The sequence below is a fragment of the Corvus moneduloides genome, chromosome 24 (assembly GCF_009650955.1).
Source record: "Corvus moneduloides isolate bCorMon1 chromosome 24, bCorMon1.pri, whole genome shotgun sequence".
NCBI classification, from domain to species: domain Eukaryota; kingdom Metazoa; phylum Chordata; class Aves; order Passeriformes; family Corvidae; genus Corvus; species Corvus moneduloides.
In genome coordinates this window covers 2,309,202-2,324,589 of record NC_045499.1, presented here as the reverse complement: position 1 = coordinate 2,324,589, position 15,388 = coordinate 2,309,202, and the positions used below count along the sequence as shown (strand labels likewise).

At 63.8% G+C, this 15,388-nt stretch overlaps 2 protein-coding genes across 2 annotated transcripts; both read right to left on the bottom strand.

The window, feature by feature from the left end:
* Window positions 1-562: 562 nt before the first annotated feature.
* Window positions 563-8,532, bottom strand: ATXN7L2 (ataxin 7 like 2). Its single transcript, XM_032133375.1, has 11 exons — window positions 8,426-8,532; window positions 6,004-6,078; window positions 5,787-5,891; window positions 5,404-5,569; window positions 5,059-5,321; window positions 3,725-3,807; window positions 3,413-3,639; window positions 2,719-2,899; window positions 2,448-2,569; window positions 999-1,788; window positions 563-645 (listed from the first exon to the last, which is right to left on the bottom strand). Exons 1-11 carry the CDS (start codon window positions 8,520-8,522, stop codon window positions 631-633), a joined length of 2,124 nt encoding a protein of 707 aa, XP_031989266.1. The 5' UTR covers window positions 8,523-8,532; the 3' UTR covers window positions 563-630.
* Window positions 8,533-9,389: 857 nt separating this feature from the next.
* On the bottom strand, window positions 9,390-15,087 carry SYPL2 (synaptophysin like 2). Its single transcript, XM_032133459.1, has 6 exons — window positions 14,967-15,087; window positions 14,234-14,305; window positions 12,766-12,884; window positions 11,896-12,097; window positions 11,622-11,813; window positions 9,390-9,749 (listed from the first exon to the last, which is right to left on the bottom strand). Exons 1-6 carry the CDS (start codon window positions 15,015-15,017, stop codon window positions 9,621-9,623), a joined length of 765 nt encoding a protein of 254 aa, XP_031989350.1. The 5' UTR covers window positions 15,018-15,087; the 3' UTR covers window positions 9,390-9,620.
* Between the last annotated feature and the right edge of the window lie 301 nt (window positions 15,088-15,388).

Genomic DNA, 15,388 nt, shown 5'->3' with positions numbered 1-15,388 from the left:
CTTATGAACTCCTGCCCAGCCCCACAGCCCCCCCACCACACCAAAGACCCCCTCTGTTCCCCAGTACCCCCCAGTAGCCCTCCACAGCCCCCCAATGAGCCCCCCAGTACCCCACTGACCCCACTGCCCCCTCAACACTCTTAACAACTGCACTGACCCCCCGCCAGCCCCACAATGACTCCCCCAGCCCCCCAATAACTCCCCATGGTCCCAAGCACCCCCTTGCCCCACTGAGCCCCCCCAATCCCCCAATGACCCCCTGGCTCCCCATCACCCACAGCCCCCAAACCCGCGGACCCCCAGCACCCCCTTTCCCCCACCTCCCACCACGCAACTCTTTCTTTTTTTTTTCTCTTTGTTTTTTTTACAAAAAGAACAAAAACAGCAACAACCGTTTCTTATAAATATCCGCGGCCGAAGGGGCCCCGGGAGGTCCGGGTGGGTCCCCAGTGCCGCCCCCCTCCCGGGGCCGGTTTAGCAGCAAGAGAACAGAACTGAGAGTTTTGAGGTATTTTCTGGAAGTTTGGGATTTTCCTTCGTGTTTCCTTGGGATTTTTTTTTTCCCCCTTCATCGGTTTTCTGGCGTTTCCCGGTGGGGAGGACACAGCGGGGCCCCCGGTGACCCCTCTGTTAATGGGCTTTGGACTGCGGGGGCGAGAGGGGATGAGTCAGCCCCGGGGGGAACACTGGGGACAGGGCCCGATGGGGACTCTCGGCAGGGTTAGGGGAAGTCCCACGGTGTCCCCGGGGTTGGGGAGGTCCTCACGGTGTCCCCCCACAGGACAGGGTGTCCCCCGGTGTCTCCCCACCCCACCCCAGAGCAGGATGTCCCCGTGGTTGTCCCCCCACTGGACCATGGTGTCCCCCACAGGGGGACACGCACAGGGCATCTCTGAGGGCACAGTGACCCCAATCCCACTGTTCCAACCCCGCCGCCTGCTGTGACCCTGAGGGAGGGGGGTTCACCACCCGTCCCCACCGCCCACCCCCAGCTCTACCTTCAGGACGCTCCTCTTCTCCTCGAAACCCAGGGGCGTCCCCGGCTTCTTCCTGCGCATGGAGCCCCCCGAGGCGGAGGTGCCGGAGCCGGGGGGGGCCGGGGGGCCGGGCAGGGGGGGCGCGGCTTTGGGCTTGACGGGTCGGCAATAGGTGGCCGCGTTCTTGCGCTTCTTCACCTCATCCTCGGACAGCCCCCGGGGGGGCCCCCCCAGCCCGTGCAGCGGGGACGTTTGGGGGTCCAGGGCAGCGGGGGGGGCACGGCAGCTTTGGGCGGGGGGCAGCCGGCGCACCCGCGGGGTCCCGTTGAGGATGGCGATGGAGGGCGAAGCCGGGGGGGTGAGTTTCGTCTTGCCGGGGGGAGTCAACCCCTGGTTTTTGCCCTTGGCGCTGTCCCCCAAACAGGTCCGTTTGAAAGGGGGGCTGCCGGCCGTCAGGGGGGGCTGCCAGGGCCGGGGGTCCGTGTCCATCACGCCGGACGCCTCCCGTGCCCGCGGGGATTTGCTGGCCTTGGTGGGGGGCAGTTTGCTGAAGGAGGGCGAGGGGGTGTTGGCGGGGAGGGGGGAGGTGATGGACTGGGTGCCCCCTCCCCCGCACTCGGGCTGGCTGCAGGCGGCTGCCGCGGGCGGGGACCCCACGGTGTAGGTGAGGCTGGTGGGGACCCGGCAGCCCCCCGCCGCTGAGAGGGTCCGGAGGGGTGGGGAAGGGGTTGAAGGGCCGTAAAGGGGGGCAGCGGGGCTGGGGGGGGCCGCGGGGAGGTGAAGAGGGGGAACGACGGCTGGAGGGATCTTCCTGTGAGAAGGGAGGGGGTGGGTGAGATAGGGAACCCTCGAAACTCCTGCTCCCAACCACATCCCCCCAGTTCAGGGGGGGAGAGGTGAGATGGGACCCCTCCAAATCCCCATTCCCATCCCTCCGACTCCACTTTGTCCCCCGAGTTTGGGTGGGAAGGGGTGAAACAGGACATGCCCTCGAATCCCCCATTCACACCCCTGCCTTCTTCCACCCCAGTTCAGGTGAGGGAGGGGTGAAGCAGCAAAACAGCCCTGCCCCCCCAATTTCTGCTCTCAGTCCTGCATCCCCACCTTGTCCTTCCCAATTTGGGTGGGAAGGGGGTGAAATGGGACCACTCAAATCCCCACTCCCATCTTTGTCCCCCCAGTCCTTCCTGATTCAGGTAGGGAAGGGTTCCCAAATCCCCGCTCCCATCCCTCTATCCCCATCAGTTTGGATCAGAATGGGGAGAAATGAAACCCCCTCCAATTCCCCACTCCCATCCCTGCCCAGTGTGAATGGGGGGGGGTGCAACAAGCCCCCCCCCAAATCCCCACTCCCTTCCTCCCTCCTCCCAATCCCAACACCACGCTGGGACCCCGCAGAGCACAAACCCTCGCTGTGTCCGCGTGACTTTGTCCCCCGGCCCCCCCTCAGCACCCCGGGACCCCCCTCACCTCCACCTGTGCGCGCTGAGGTGCCGCTCCAGCATGGAGCCCAGCGCGGCGCAGAACCGGTCCAGCCGTCGGTCGAACACGTAACAGCCCGGGGTGACCAGGCGGCTCCCGAAGGTGCAGAACTGGGGGGGGCACCATGCCAGGGTCACTGCAGCACCCCCCAAGCCCCTGCCTCAACCCCCTGCCTGGCACGGAGCCGGGAACAGGACCCGTGGATGGGTTGCTGGCAGAGTTGGGGGTCCCCGCCCCACCCTGGGCTCCCCTCACTCACCGCCTGAGGCCGTGGTGGGCGCACTGGGGTCCGGGGGGGCTCCTCGCCCCCCTCCTCCTCGCTCTCCTCGCTGGACACACGGCTGCCCCCCTTGGGCAGGGGGAGGGGGAAGCCTCCTGTGCCCCCCTCCCCAGAGGTGGCCGGAGCATCCTCAGGGTCACTGTCAGAGGAAAGTCGGGCCCTGCACCGGAGAGGAAGTTTTGGGGATGCTCAATACTGGGGTGTCACTGTGAGATGAGACCTCCCCCTAAATCCCCACTCCTAATCCCTACAATGTGCCCCCCCCAATTCAGGTGGGGAAAGGTGAGATGGGACCCCCCCCCAAATCCCCATTTCCATCCACCTCCCCTTCCAATTCAGGTGCAGAGGGGCTGAGACAGGACCCCACAATTCCTCACTCACATTCCTGCTGCCCTGCCACCCCCCCCAGTTCCAGTGGGGAAAGGTGAGATGGGACCCCCGAAATCCCTGCTCCCATCTACATCCCCCCAAATTCAGCTGGTGAGATGAGACCCCACAAATCCCCACAAATCCCTGTTCCAAACCCCCAATTCAGGCAGGGAGGAAGTGAGATGGACCCCCCCCCCCCCCCCAAAATCCCCACTCCCATCCCTGCCCTCTCAACGCATCCCCCCCCCCCCAGTTCAGGTGGGGAAAGGTGAGAGGAGACCCCCCAAGTCCGTGGGGTGCCCACCTGGGGGGGTGCAGGCAGTGGGGCAGCCTGGCTCGGCAGGGAGGGGTACTGGGGGGCTGCAGCAGTGAGGGGGTGTCCTGCAGGGCAAGGTGCAGTGGGTCCTTCTCTGGGGGGCTCCTGTCCTTCGGGGGGTCCCCTCGGCGGGTGCTGGCCTTGAGCTCGGCCACCAGCACATCGAAGTCCTTGGCTCGACCCTGCACCTCCCGGCGCTGGTGAACCGAGTGGATCTGGCCGATAGCAGGGAGGGGTTCAGGACCCCCCCAAAACACCCAGGGTGGGGTACTGGGGTGCCCCCTCCCCGTTTCCCACTACCTTGCAGGTCAGCAGGCGGGTGCAGAGCTTGTTGGTGTCGGGGTTCCGCACCCCACACTGCCGGTTCAGGTCACACTCCTTACCTGGGGGGACACGGAGGCAGCGGGTGCTGGGGAGTGCCGGGGGGGCACCCAAACACCCCCCACCAGGGCTGGGCATGGAGCACCCACTCCTCGGAGCAGCTCTGAGGGGGGGGACACAACCCTGGGAAGCTTTGAGGGGGTGGGGGGGGTCACCATGTGCTGCTCCCTCCCCTTTTTGCCCCTCTGCACGGTGACACCCCCCCCATCCCCACTCTTGCCTGGGTCCTGCTAATGGCATTGCCGTCACCTGGGAGTGTCTGTGGGCACAGCAGCGTTTGGCTCTTGTATTTTGGGGGTGGGGGGGCATATGTTTGACTCCCATATTTTGGGGAATATGTGTCCAACGCCCATCTTTTGGGGTGACATATATCCAAACCCCATATTTTGGGGGGGGGAATGGGGGGGCACACATCTAAACTCCATATTTTGGGGTGATGCACACATTTGACCCCCATATTTTGGGAGGGACAACACATTTGGTCCCCATATTTTGGGGGGATATGCGTCCAGCCTCCATATTTTGGGGTGACACATGTCCAACCCCCATAATTTTGGGGGGACACATGTTCAACTCCCACATTTTCAGAGGATACACATTTGACCCCCGTATTTTGGGAGGGACACACATTTCACCCTCATATTTTGGGGGGAACATGTGTTCAACCCCCATATCTTGGGGGACCATGCATTCAACACCCATATTTTGGGGTGACACGTTTGACCCCCATATTTTAGAGGGATACACATCCAAACCCCATATTTTTGGGCGGACATACGTTCAACCCCTCTACTTTGGGGGACACGTATCCAACCCCCATATTTTGGGGGGAATGCACATTTGACCCCCACAATTTTGGGGGTTGCATATCCAATTCCCATATTTTTGTGGGGGACACAAGTTCAACCCTCATATTGTGGGGAGACATGTGTTCTACCTCCATATTTTTATGGTGGACATGTGTTTGACCCCCATTTTTGGAGGAACACACAGGAATTTGGGGATCCATCCTCAGCTCCCACTGTGGCCATTCCTCGGGAGCAGTCAAGTGGAGACCCTAAACCTGCAGGATGACCAGAACTGGGGGAACGGCAGGGACCCCCCCCCCAAACCCGCCAGAGGAGAGGGGGGGGGGAGCCACTCCCCTGGTACCTACCCCACTGCTAGACCTGGCCACCGGAATTCCGGCACCAGGATGTCCCGCTGGGATCATCCGCCCCCCCCCATGGCCGGCAAGGAAAGGGGGGACTCACGCGCCAGCTTCCTGTGGGACCTGGGGGGCGCTTTGGGGGCCCCCACATCCTTCTCCCCCGGAGCGGGGATGCTCTCCGGCATCGCCGAATCCCCCCCGACCCCGGCCGGCACCGGGGGCTCTTTGGGCACCGCGGCAGCCGCGGGTTTCCCCAGGGATTCCTTGGAGTTGGTGGGGACGGCTTTGGGGGGCACCTTGATCCCGTGCCCGTCCGGTTTGGGAATGCTGGGAATCTTCTCCAGGTTCACCACGGGCACAAACAAGCTGTGGAGAGAATTTTGAGGAGGAAGGATGGAATCGAAGTGACCCCCACAACAGCATCAGCGTCGCCCATCCCGGCGCTCACCAGAGGTTGTTGTCCTTGTCCGTGTGCTCGGGGAGGGGCTGGGCTCTCCCGCGGGCACCGGGATGCTTCTCCTGCAGCGCTTTGGCTGCTCCGGGGGTCCCATTCACGGCGACGTGGCACGCGGTGGCACGGGCGTACAGCTTGCTGAGCGGGCCGTGCCGGCGTTCTGCCAGGAGGGTCGGGTTGGGACAGGACAGGATGGGATGGGATGGGATGGGATGGAATGGGATAAACCCACTGTTAGCCCACACCAGGCCTCCCACTGCTGTGCCCCCCCGCAGGCTGTACCCCCACAGCCAGCCCCGGTGGCTCCCCGGTGGCTCCCCGGTGCTGTTCCCAGCACCATGGGGTGGAACAGCCATTCCTGGAATTCCCTGGCTCACCACAGTGCTTCTGGAAGGCCTGGGGCTTCACCACCTGGCTGCAGTGGTTGCAAACCACCAGGTAGAACTCGTCGTGCGCAGGGCAGTGCCCGAAGATGTCCATGTCTGTGGGGAGAGCTCAGTCAGCTGGCACAGACCTGGTGCTGCAGACAACCATCCCAACCTGAAGGCTCACACAGCCCCAAAACGTGGGGTTTCACCCCAGAGAGGAGCTCACCTTCCTTAATCAGGGTCATGGTGTCCAGTTTCTTGCTGCCACTCTTCCCATTCTCCTCCAGCTCTGACCCTGATCCTGCCAGAGACAAAATCCTGTCAGTGGCTGCTGGCACAGGGATGGTCCCGGTGCTCCCACACAGGGATGGTCCCAGCATTCCTGCTCCTGGAACAATTAAACCAGGCAAAATTAGACCAGAGAGTCTGATCCATTCTGTGAGTGGGGTCGCCCTGTGGTGCGTCACCACCTCCAGGGTCCCCATCCTGACAGCCCAATGCCAGTAGGATGTTCCTGTGGACACCCCAGTATGGGATGTGCCACCCCTGGGAAAACCCTGGTCCTGGGATGTGCCACCCCTGGGACACCCCAGTCCTGGCACGTGACACGCCTGGGAACATCCTGGTCCTGGGATGTGCCACCCTTGGGACACCCTGGTTCCCACAGAGTCGTGGCTCCACTGGCTGTGCCTGGCCGGTGTCCTGGGCTCTGCTCTGCGGGGACTGGTGGCCACTGAGCCAGTGGTGATGGTGCCCAGTCCATCCCCAGTCCTATCAGGCCCTGCCTTACTGGGCACCCAGTTCCATCCAGCTGTGCCATACTGGGTAACCAGTCCTGCCTGCCTGGCCATGCCATACTGGGCACCCGGTCACATCTGTTCTATACTGGGCAACCAGTGCCACCCAGCTGTGCCATGTTGGGCATACACTCCCAGTCCTGCCTGCCCATGCCATACTGGGTGCCCAGTGCCATCTAGCTGTGCCATACTGGGCACCCAGACCCATTCAGATGCACCATGACTGGTGCCCAGTCTGGGGTAGCCAGTCCCAGTGCTGAGAGCCCACTGGGACACAGCCAAGCTCCCAGTAAGGGGCACCTGGCTCCCAGTGCACCCTGCCCAGTTCCCAGTGCAGGGTATCCCAGTGCCCCAGCTGAGGCTCCCAGTACCCACTGTCTGCTCTGGGGTAATGGTGGCAACCAGTTCCCAGTCCAGGCTCCCCAGTTACTGCTCTGTTCCCACCAGTGTCCACTGCACCTGGGAGATCTGGAATCCAGGATGAGGCACCTAATAACTGGCTCCCAGTAACAGGCACAGGGCTCCCAGTGGGCAGACTGGGGTGCCTGGTGCCAGATCAGTGCCCAGTGCTGGGTGCCCAGTTCCCAGTTCCTGGTTCCCAGTGCCCAGTCTGGCTGCCTAGTGCCCAGTTCCCAGTGCAAGCACAGGGTGCCCAGTTCCAGGTGCCTGGTTCCTGGTGCCCAGGGTCCAGCGCAGGATTCCTGGTGTTAGGTTCCCAGTATTGGGCACCTTTTGTAGGATGCCCCATTCCCAGTTCCCAGTGCTGGGTGTCCAGTACAGGATGCCCTGTTCCCAGTGCCAAATGCCCAGTACTGAGTGCCCAGTTCCTGGTACTGGGTGCCACATCTGGCTGCCCAGTGCCAGGTTCCCAGTCCCGATTCCTGGTGTCAGGTGCCCAGTGCTGGATGCCACATTCCCAGTGCAGGAAGTGCCCATTCCCAGTTCCCAGTGCTCAGTGCTGGGCGCCCACCTCTCAGTACTGGGCGCCAGGTCGGGATGCCCAGTGTGCGGCTCCCAGTGCCCAGTTCCTGGTGCCAGGTACCCACTGCAGGATGTCCTATTCCCATTGTCCAGTGCCCAGTTCTGGGTGCCCCATTCCTATTTCCGGATGTTCTGGTGCAGGATGCCACACTCCCAGTGCGTGTTGCCCAGTGCTCACTGCCCAGTTCCCAGTACTGGGTGCTAGGTCTGGATGCCCAGTGCCAGATTCCAGGTGCCCAGTGCAAGATTCCAGGTGCCCAGTGCCAGATGCCCCTTTCCCAACGTTTGGTTCCCAGTGCTGGGTGCTAGGTCTGGATGCCCAGTGCCAGATTCCAGGTGCCCAGTGCAAGATTCCAGGTGCCCAGTGCCAGATGCTCCTTTCCCAACGTCTGGTTCCCAGTGCTGGGTGCCAGGTCTGGCTGCCCTGTTCCCAGTGCCAGGTGCTAGTACAGGATGCTTCATTCCAGGTGTCCACTTCCCAGTGCCCGGGAACATCCTAGGACATGCCAGAACATCCTTCTCCGGGCACCTGGCACCAGAAACTGGGCACCGGGAACCCTGCACCGGGCACCCACACCCGGCACCGCTGCTGTGTGCCCAGGTCCTGCTGCTGGATGCCAGGTCTCCATGCCCAGCACAGGCTTTCCAGCGCCCGGTCTCCCACTGCCCAGCGCAGGATGCTCCGTTCCCGGTTCCCAGCGCAGGATGCCCCGTTCCCAGTGCCCGGTGCAGGATACCCCGCTCCCGGTTCCCGGTGCCGGACTCCCTTCTCCCGGTGCCGCTGCCCGCCCGCCGCGCGGCGGCGCTCGGACCGGGGGTCGGCGGGCGCGGCCCCGCTCGCGAAGCCCCCCCGCCGCCGCCGCCCCTCACCGCTGTCGGCGGGCGGCCCGGCCCGCTCCACCCAGGCGCTCCAGCTCTGCCCCGCGAACTCGTCCAGGCCGGGCACCGGCCGCCGCTCCGCCGCCATCGCCGCCGCCGCCGCCGCGGCACCGCCGCCCCCCCCGCGCCGCCCCCGCCCCGCGCATGCGCCGCGCGCCCCGCCCGCCCCGCGGCACCACGGGCACGGTAGTCCCGGCGCGACCCCCGCCCGGCCCGACCCGCGGATCCCACAGCGGGATGGGCTGGCAGATATCCCTGTGCCGGCATGGGGCACCCGATATCCCGATACTGAGTTGGGGGCACCCGTTATCTCGCACTGGCCTGGGGGTCCCAAGTGATCCCTGTAGCAGGCTGGGGTTTCCTGTTATCCCGGTACTGGGATGGGGGTACCCGGTGTCCCTATAACAGGTTAGGGGCAGTCGGTAACCCTATACTCGGTTGGGGTTCCCTGTTATCCCTATACCGGGCCCGGAACCCCAGTTACTCCCGTAACGGGCTGGGGTCTGGTATAGTAATCACTACTGGGCGGTGATCCCAGGGTGTTGCCACACAAGGCTGAGGTCCCAGGTTATTCCTGTACGGAGCTGGGGACTCCCGTTATGCCTATACCAGCCTAGGGTCCCCCGTTGTCCTTATTATGGTCTGGGGTTCCCTATTATCCCTATATGGAGTGGGACTCCCTGCCATTATTCCCATACCAGGCTGGGGTCCCAGGTGATCCCTACACTGGAGTGGTGCCCCCTGCTATCCCAATACCGGCCTGGGGTTCCTGGTTATCCTTTTACTGGTCTGGGGTCCCCTGTTGCCTGTCTGGGACCTCCCCCATCAGCCCAATACTGATCTGAGGTCCACAGTTATCCCTACACCAGCGATGGGGACCAGTTTATCCCTATATGGACCAGGACACCCAGGGATGTGCGCACCTCCATCCCGAGGCAGACACCAGGAGCCCAAATCCAGAGCTGGTACCCAGGACTTTATGCGCCCCCACACAGACCTGGATCCCCGGGGTGACACACAGAGCCCCCGACAACAAGCGGGACCCCCGGGGTTCCGTGTCCCCCTTCAGCATCCGAACCCCCGGCGGCTCCAACCCCGGGGACAGCGACACCCCGTCCCCGGGCTGGCGGCCGGCGCGAGGTGCCGGGGGCCGGGGGGGATCCCCGGGCCGGCTCGGGGCCCGCGGTCACTGCTTGTCGATGGCGCCTTGCTCGGCCGCGCTGTCGCGGGGCGCGGGCGGTCGCAGCCACGGCGTCTCCCGCAGCACGAACCAGCAGTTCCCGGCCCACAGCAGGAAGTTGAGGAACCCAAAGAGCTGCAGGAGAGGAAAGGGGAGAGGGGAGAAGACAGGGAGAAGGTCCCACGGGGCATCCTCGGGGGAGCACAGCGCCAGCACCCCACACACCTTTTGCACCCCATGAGCTTCAAGCACCCCCTGTACCCCTGTGCATCGTGTGTGCCCTATGCACCCCATAGAGCCATGGATGCCATGCACTCCATACATTCCCTACACCCCCTGTACCCTGTGCATCGTGTGTGCCCTATGTACCCCATAGAGCCCATGGATGCCATGCACTCCATACATTCCCTACACCCCCTGTACCCTGTGCATCGTGTGTGCCCTATGTACCCCATAGAGCCCATGGATGCCATGCACTCCATACATTCCCTACATCCCCTGTACCCCTGTGCATCGTGTGTGCCCTATGCACCCCATAGAGCCCATGGATGCCATGCACTCCATACATTCCCTACACCCCCTGTACCCTGTGCATCGTGTGTGCCCTATGCACCCCATAGAGCCCATGGATGCCATGCACTCCATACATTCCCTACACCCCCTGTACCCTGTGCATCGTGTGTGCCCTATGCACCCCATAGAGCCCATGGATGCCATGCACTCCATACATTCCCTACACCCCCTGTACCCTGTGCATCGTGTGTGCCCTATGTACCCCATAGAGCCCATGGATGCCATGCACTCCATACATTCCCTACACCCCCTGTACCCTGTGCATCATGTGTGCCCTATGTACCCCATAGAGCCCATGGATGCCATGCACTCCATACATTCCCTACACCCCCTGTACCCTGTGCATCGTGTGTGCCCTATGTACCCCATAGAGCCCATGGATGCCATGCACTCCATACATTCCCTACACCCCCTGTACCCTGTGCATCGTGTGTGCCCTATGTACCCCATAGAGCCCATGGATGCCATGCACTCCATACATTCCCTACACCCCCTGTACCCTGTGCATCGTGTGTGCCCTGTGTATCCCATACACCCCACACATCCCATACATCCCGTGCACTGTGCTCCAGGCACCTCATGCACCCCGTGTGCCCCATGTTATGCGTGTGTAACCCATGTCCTGTGCACCCCATGTACCCCATGTAATCCACATGCTCCATGCACCCCATGTGCCCCACGCACCCCATACTCTTCATACACCCCATGTGCTCCATGCACCCCAGGCACCTTATGCACCCCATGTGCCCCACATGTGCCATGCACCCTGTGCTACCCATGGACCCTGTATGCAGGGTACCGTGCATCCCACATGCCAGATGCACCTCATGCACCCCAGTTCACCCCACGCACCCCATAAACCCCATATACCTCATGCACCCCACATGCTCTGTGCCCCCATCCACATCACGGACCCCACACATCCCAAACACCAATGCCAGGGACTGCACCACCACCACCCACCCCATCCTGGGAGTCCCTGATGGCTGGGGGGGGGGGGGGATGCAGGGTGGATCCCACATCCCGTGGGACCAAAGCAGGTGGCTGTGGAATGTTTCCACCCACATTTCCATGAGTGTGCCAACATTTTCATGTGTGTGTCCACATTCCCACTGCCCTCTCCTGGCCGAGCTCAGGAGTCTGGCACGTGTGTGTGCACACAAGGACGTGTGTGTGTGTGTGTGTGTGAGCACACACCTGTGTGCACCTGTGTGTGTGCGCTGTGCGTGCACGGTGTGCTCACGCGTCCGTGCGTGCTGTCCCGTGAACACGCGTGTGCACTGCTGTGCCCTCACACGCACCCGTTTGCAGCCTGTGGGCTGCACGTGTGTGTGAAGGCTCAGCTCCGCTTGAACCCCATCAACTGTGCTCCCAAGGAAACAATTCCGCGTATTTGGCCACGTGTGCCCATGTGTGTGCCCGTGTGGCCCTCACCACGGAGATGTTGGCCAGCCCAAAGGCCGGCGTGGTGCCGGCGCTGCAGAGCACCTCATCGCCCTGGCAGACCCCCATGGCAGAGATGAGGGTGGAGGGGCGCGTGGCTGCCTTCACGTCGCTCAGCCCCTTGCCCCACGCTGCCGCTGCCACCAACCAGAAGAAGGCAAAGCAGATGGTGACACAGAAATCCTGCCAGGATGAGAGACCGGGATCAGCTGCCATCCTGGCATGGCACTGGCTCCACGTGTCCCGAGGGATGAGCCTGCCTTACTATGAAGGGGAGCTTCGTGTTTTCGGTGTACAGGGAATGGAAGCGGAGGTAGAGCACAAGAGCCGCCATGGAGTAGAGGAAGGAGAAGACCCCCAGGGTCACAAAAAACTCGGCGGGAGCAGAGAAATCCCCAACAAGGTACAGGATGTGGGCTTCTGCTTCATCCTCACAATTCGGCATCCCAAAGGGAATCTGGTATAACCTGGGATAGAGGGAGGGGGATGTCAGGGGGCTGGGAATGGAGAGGATGGTGGGGGTAGGTGGAATAACCATGCAGGGTTGGTCCCCTGGGAATGGAGGTGATGACAGGGATGGCTGGAATAATCAGGTTGCAGTGGTCCCCTGGAATGGCGGAGATGGATGGAAAAAGGGCTGGGGTGGTCCCTTGGGAATGGAAGGTTTGATGGGGGTGGCTAGAATAAGCAGGCTGGGGTGGGCCCCTGGGATGGAGGGCACCAATCCACTTCCATAACCTGGATCCTTTTCCAGGGTCTAGTGCCCTGGCATGGGGCCCGTGGCAGAGGAAAGGGGTTAGAACCACGGCTCTCATCTGGCCCAGCTCCATCATCGCCTTCCCAGATAAATCAGGATTCCCCTGGTCTTCCCTGATTAATGACAATTCCCCTCCTTCCCCAGCCCGGTCTTCTGTGATTAACAAGGATCCCCCTGGAACACATCAGGAACTGAAGCCGGGGGATGTCCCACGGTGTCAGGGTGTGGATGGTCCCCAGCCGAAGATGGCACCGCAGAGACCATGGCTGTGGGCCCATGGAGGTCCTGCCAGCAGGAAGGGAGTCTAACCCAACCCAGCACGCCCCAGATTTCCTGGGGGCAGTCCTGAGGGGGTGTCAGGGCTCAGCACCCCCTCACCTGAAGGGGTACCCGAACTGGATGTTGATGACTGTCATCCCGCTGCCGTCACACTTCACTGTGGCTCCGGTCTCGCCGCTGAAGGAGCCGCAGGAGCCGAAGGCGAAGATGGCAAAGAGCTACAGGAGAGGGCAATGGGTCTGGGGGGTTTGAGGCCCTGGGGGGACCCCTTTCATCCCTGGGGAGTGGGTTGTACCCCCAGCACTGAGTAATGGGCAAGCTGCCACCCCCCGGCTGTTGGGATTCTACTGGGTTTCTACTGGCACCGGGATTTGAGGATGGAGGTCATGTTTGGGGGGGTGAGGACACCAAGGCCAAACCCACCTCGACCCCCCCCCCTTAATTTTGGGCAGGGTACTGAGTGCCAGAGTGGGTTTCCAGACAGCTGGGAGCATCCCCACGGTGGCACCCCCGGAGCTGTCCCCTCCCCAGGAGCCAGCACCGCCCTCCCTTGCCCTTAGAGTCACGCTGCCTCATCTCTTGGATGAGGGTGCCGGGAAAACACCATTCTCAAAGTGTTTTCCCGCAACTCCTCCTGGCTGAGCTCCCAGCTTCCCGGGTGAAATGGGGAATCTAAGCCACCAGGCCTGACGCTGGATGGGCAGCCCCATGTGTGGCACCAAGGGTTTAAGCAGGAGTGTTGGTGGATCCTCCAGGGATTTCCCCCTCGTTTTTGTTTCTGGGGTGTCTTTGCACATGGGGTCTGATCCCATATGATGACCTCAATGGCAGGGGGAGCCCAGAGCCTCTGTGAGTGGGATTATGCAAACCAAAGAGTTGTAGGATTGGGGGAAAGCCCCTCAATCTGGCTCCTCCAGGTAGGAGATGCCCAAAGAAGGCTGAGTCTCCCCCGGTGCCTCAGTTTCCCTTAGGAGCCCCCCAGCCCTGGCAAGGCCAAGCTGCAGAAATGCCACCCTGAAATCCAATCTCACAGGGAGCCATTCATGGCATGGCCAGGACAGGACAGAGCCGCGGGCGCTTGGCTCCCCCCCTGTCCACAGGGTCCCCCTTCTTGGGGCTCACTGACCCTCAGTCCCTCTCGCCACCCACCCACCCACCCACCCACCCAGTGCCCCCTGAGCCCGTGGGAATGGCGGGGAGCTGACACCCCGATGTCACTGTCCCCTTTGGCACGGCCCAGCAGAGCCACCTGCTCAAGGTCACCGGGGAGGGCCGGGGAGGGGCTCGTGGTCTGAACCCAGGGGTCCGTGTGGCCCTGCTCCCCTCCTCTCCCGGAGCCCCCAAAATGAGTTCTCCACTCCCGGTGCTGATGGGGTGCAGGAAGCTCCAGAGGGGCAGGGGGGGCTCTGGGATTCCTTCGTTCTGGGGGGGCTTCAGGAAAGCAAACCCCAAATGTGGGGGGACCCAGGTCGCTGGGGAGCAGCACCCAGCAGTGCTGGGGAGGGGGCTGTGACGGGGGGTCCCGGGATCCGGCCGGGGGTAGGGGGACACCCTGGGGGTCACTCACCCATTCCAGCACCTTGATGAAGCCCAGGGGCTCCTGGAGGCGGCCCCAGTGCAGCCCACGCAGGACACGGTCCTGCAGGAGAGAGTGACGGGAGCCAGGAAGCACCGGGACGGCACCGGGACTTGCCCCGGGGACCGCTCCAGGGAACCGGGGGGGCTGCACCGGGGGAGCGGAAGGCTACCCGGGGCACGGGGGGGCTGCACCGTGGGCTACCCCAGGTGGCCATAACGGGACTGGCCCGGGCTGGGGGCTGCAATGGGGGATAAGGGGGCTGCAATGGGGCCTGGTCCGGGCTGGGGGTAACCTCGGTGGAGGGGAGTCCACTCCGGGAAACCGGGAGGACTGCACCGGGGGCTGCCCCGGGGTACCGGAGGGGCCGCACCGGGGGACGGAGGGGCTGCCCCGGGGAAACGGGGGAGCTGCAACGGGATTGCCCCGGGCAGGGCACTGCCCTGGGGGACCGAGGAACGGCATCGGCCACGGCACCAGAACAGCGGAGGGCTGCACCGCCACACTGGGAGGCTGCACCGGAGGTCGCACCGGGCGGCTGCAACGGGACACTGTGGGCTTCTCCGGAGGTCGGCGCTGGAACACCATGGACTCCTCCGGGGATCGGCCCCGGGACACGAGGGGGACACCGGGGATTGGCCCGGGCAACTGTGCCGGGACACCAAGGGGCTGCACCGGGAGCCCGCCGCGGTCACCGGGAGGGGGGGACGCACCGGAGCCCTACCTGGAGCCGGGGCGCTTTATCACCGGCCGCGGGGGCGCCGGGCTCCGACATGGCCGGGCCGGGGGCGGTCGGTGCTGCCTCCGCCGCCCGCTGGGACGGCTCCGCTGGCGGAGCCGCCACCGGGCACCCCACCGCCCCCAGGGCGGGCAGCACCGCCCCGCCCCCGGCAGCGCCCCTGGGCCGGCCCCGGGCCCCCCCGGGACAGCCCCCCGCCCCGGTCCGCCCCCAGGCCCTCCGGCCCGCGCAGCGCCCCCCGGGGGGGCGGCCCGTCCGCCGGCCCCTCAGATCCCCCGTTAGTCGGGAGCGCTGGAACGAGGCGAGAAGCCCGCCGGGGGCCGGTAACGGGGCCGGCAAGGAGCCTGACGGCGTCGCACCGTGTCCTGAGCGCTGGGGTGCCCGTAGGGCCCCGAGGCTCCAGAGCC

Excerpts from the sequence above, each read along its gene's own strand:
- ATXN7L2 (XM_032133375.1), bottom strand. The coding sequence starts at position 8,522 with ATGGCGGCGGAGCGGCGGCCGGTGCCCGGCCTGGACGAGTTCGCGGGG. Across the intron at positions 5,892-6,003 it reads CATGACCCTGATTAAGGAAG|ACATGGACATCTTCGGGCAC; the intron begins GTGAGCTCCTCT and ends CTCTCCCCACAG. Across the intron at positions 3,640-3,724 it reads CCCGCCTGCTGACCTGCAAG|ATCCACTCGGTTCACCAGCG; the intron begins GTAGTGGGAAAC and ends GCTATCGGCCAG.
- SYPL2 (XM_032133459.1), bottom strand. The coding sequence starts at position 15,017 with ATGTCGGAGCCCGGCGCCCCCGCGGCCGGTGATAAAGCGCCCCGGCTC. Across the intron at positions 14,306-14,966 it reads ATAAAGCGCCCCGGCTCCAG|GACCGTGTCCTGCGTGGGCT; the intron begins GTAGGGCTCCGG and ends TCTCTCCTGCAG. Across the intron at positions 9,750-11,621 it reads GGCTGGCCAACATCTCCGTG|CTCTTTGGGTTCCTCAACTT; the intron begins GTGAGGGCCACA and ends CCTCTCCTGCAG.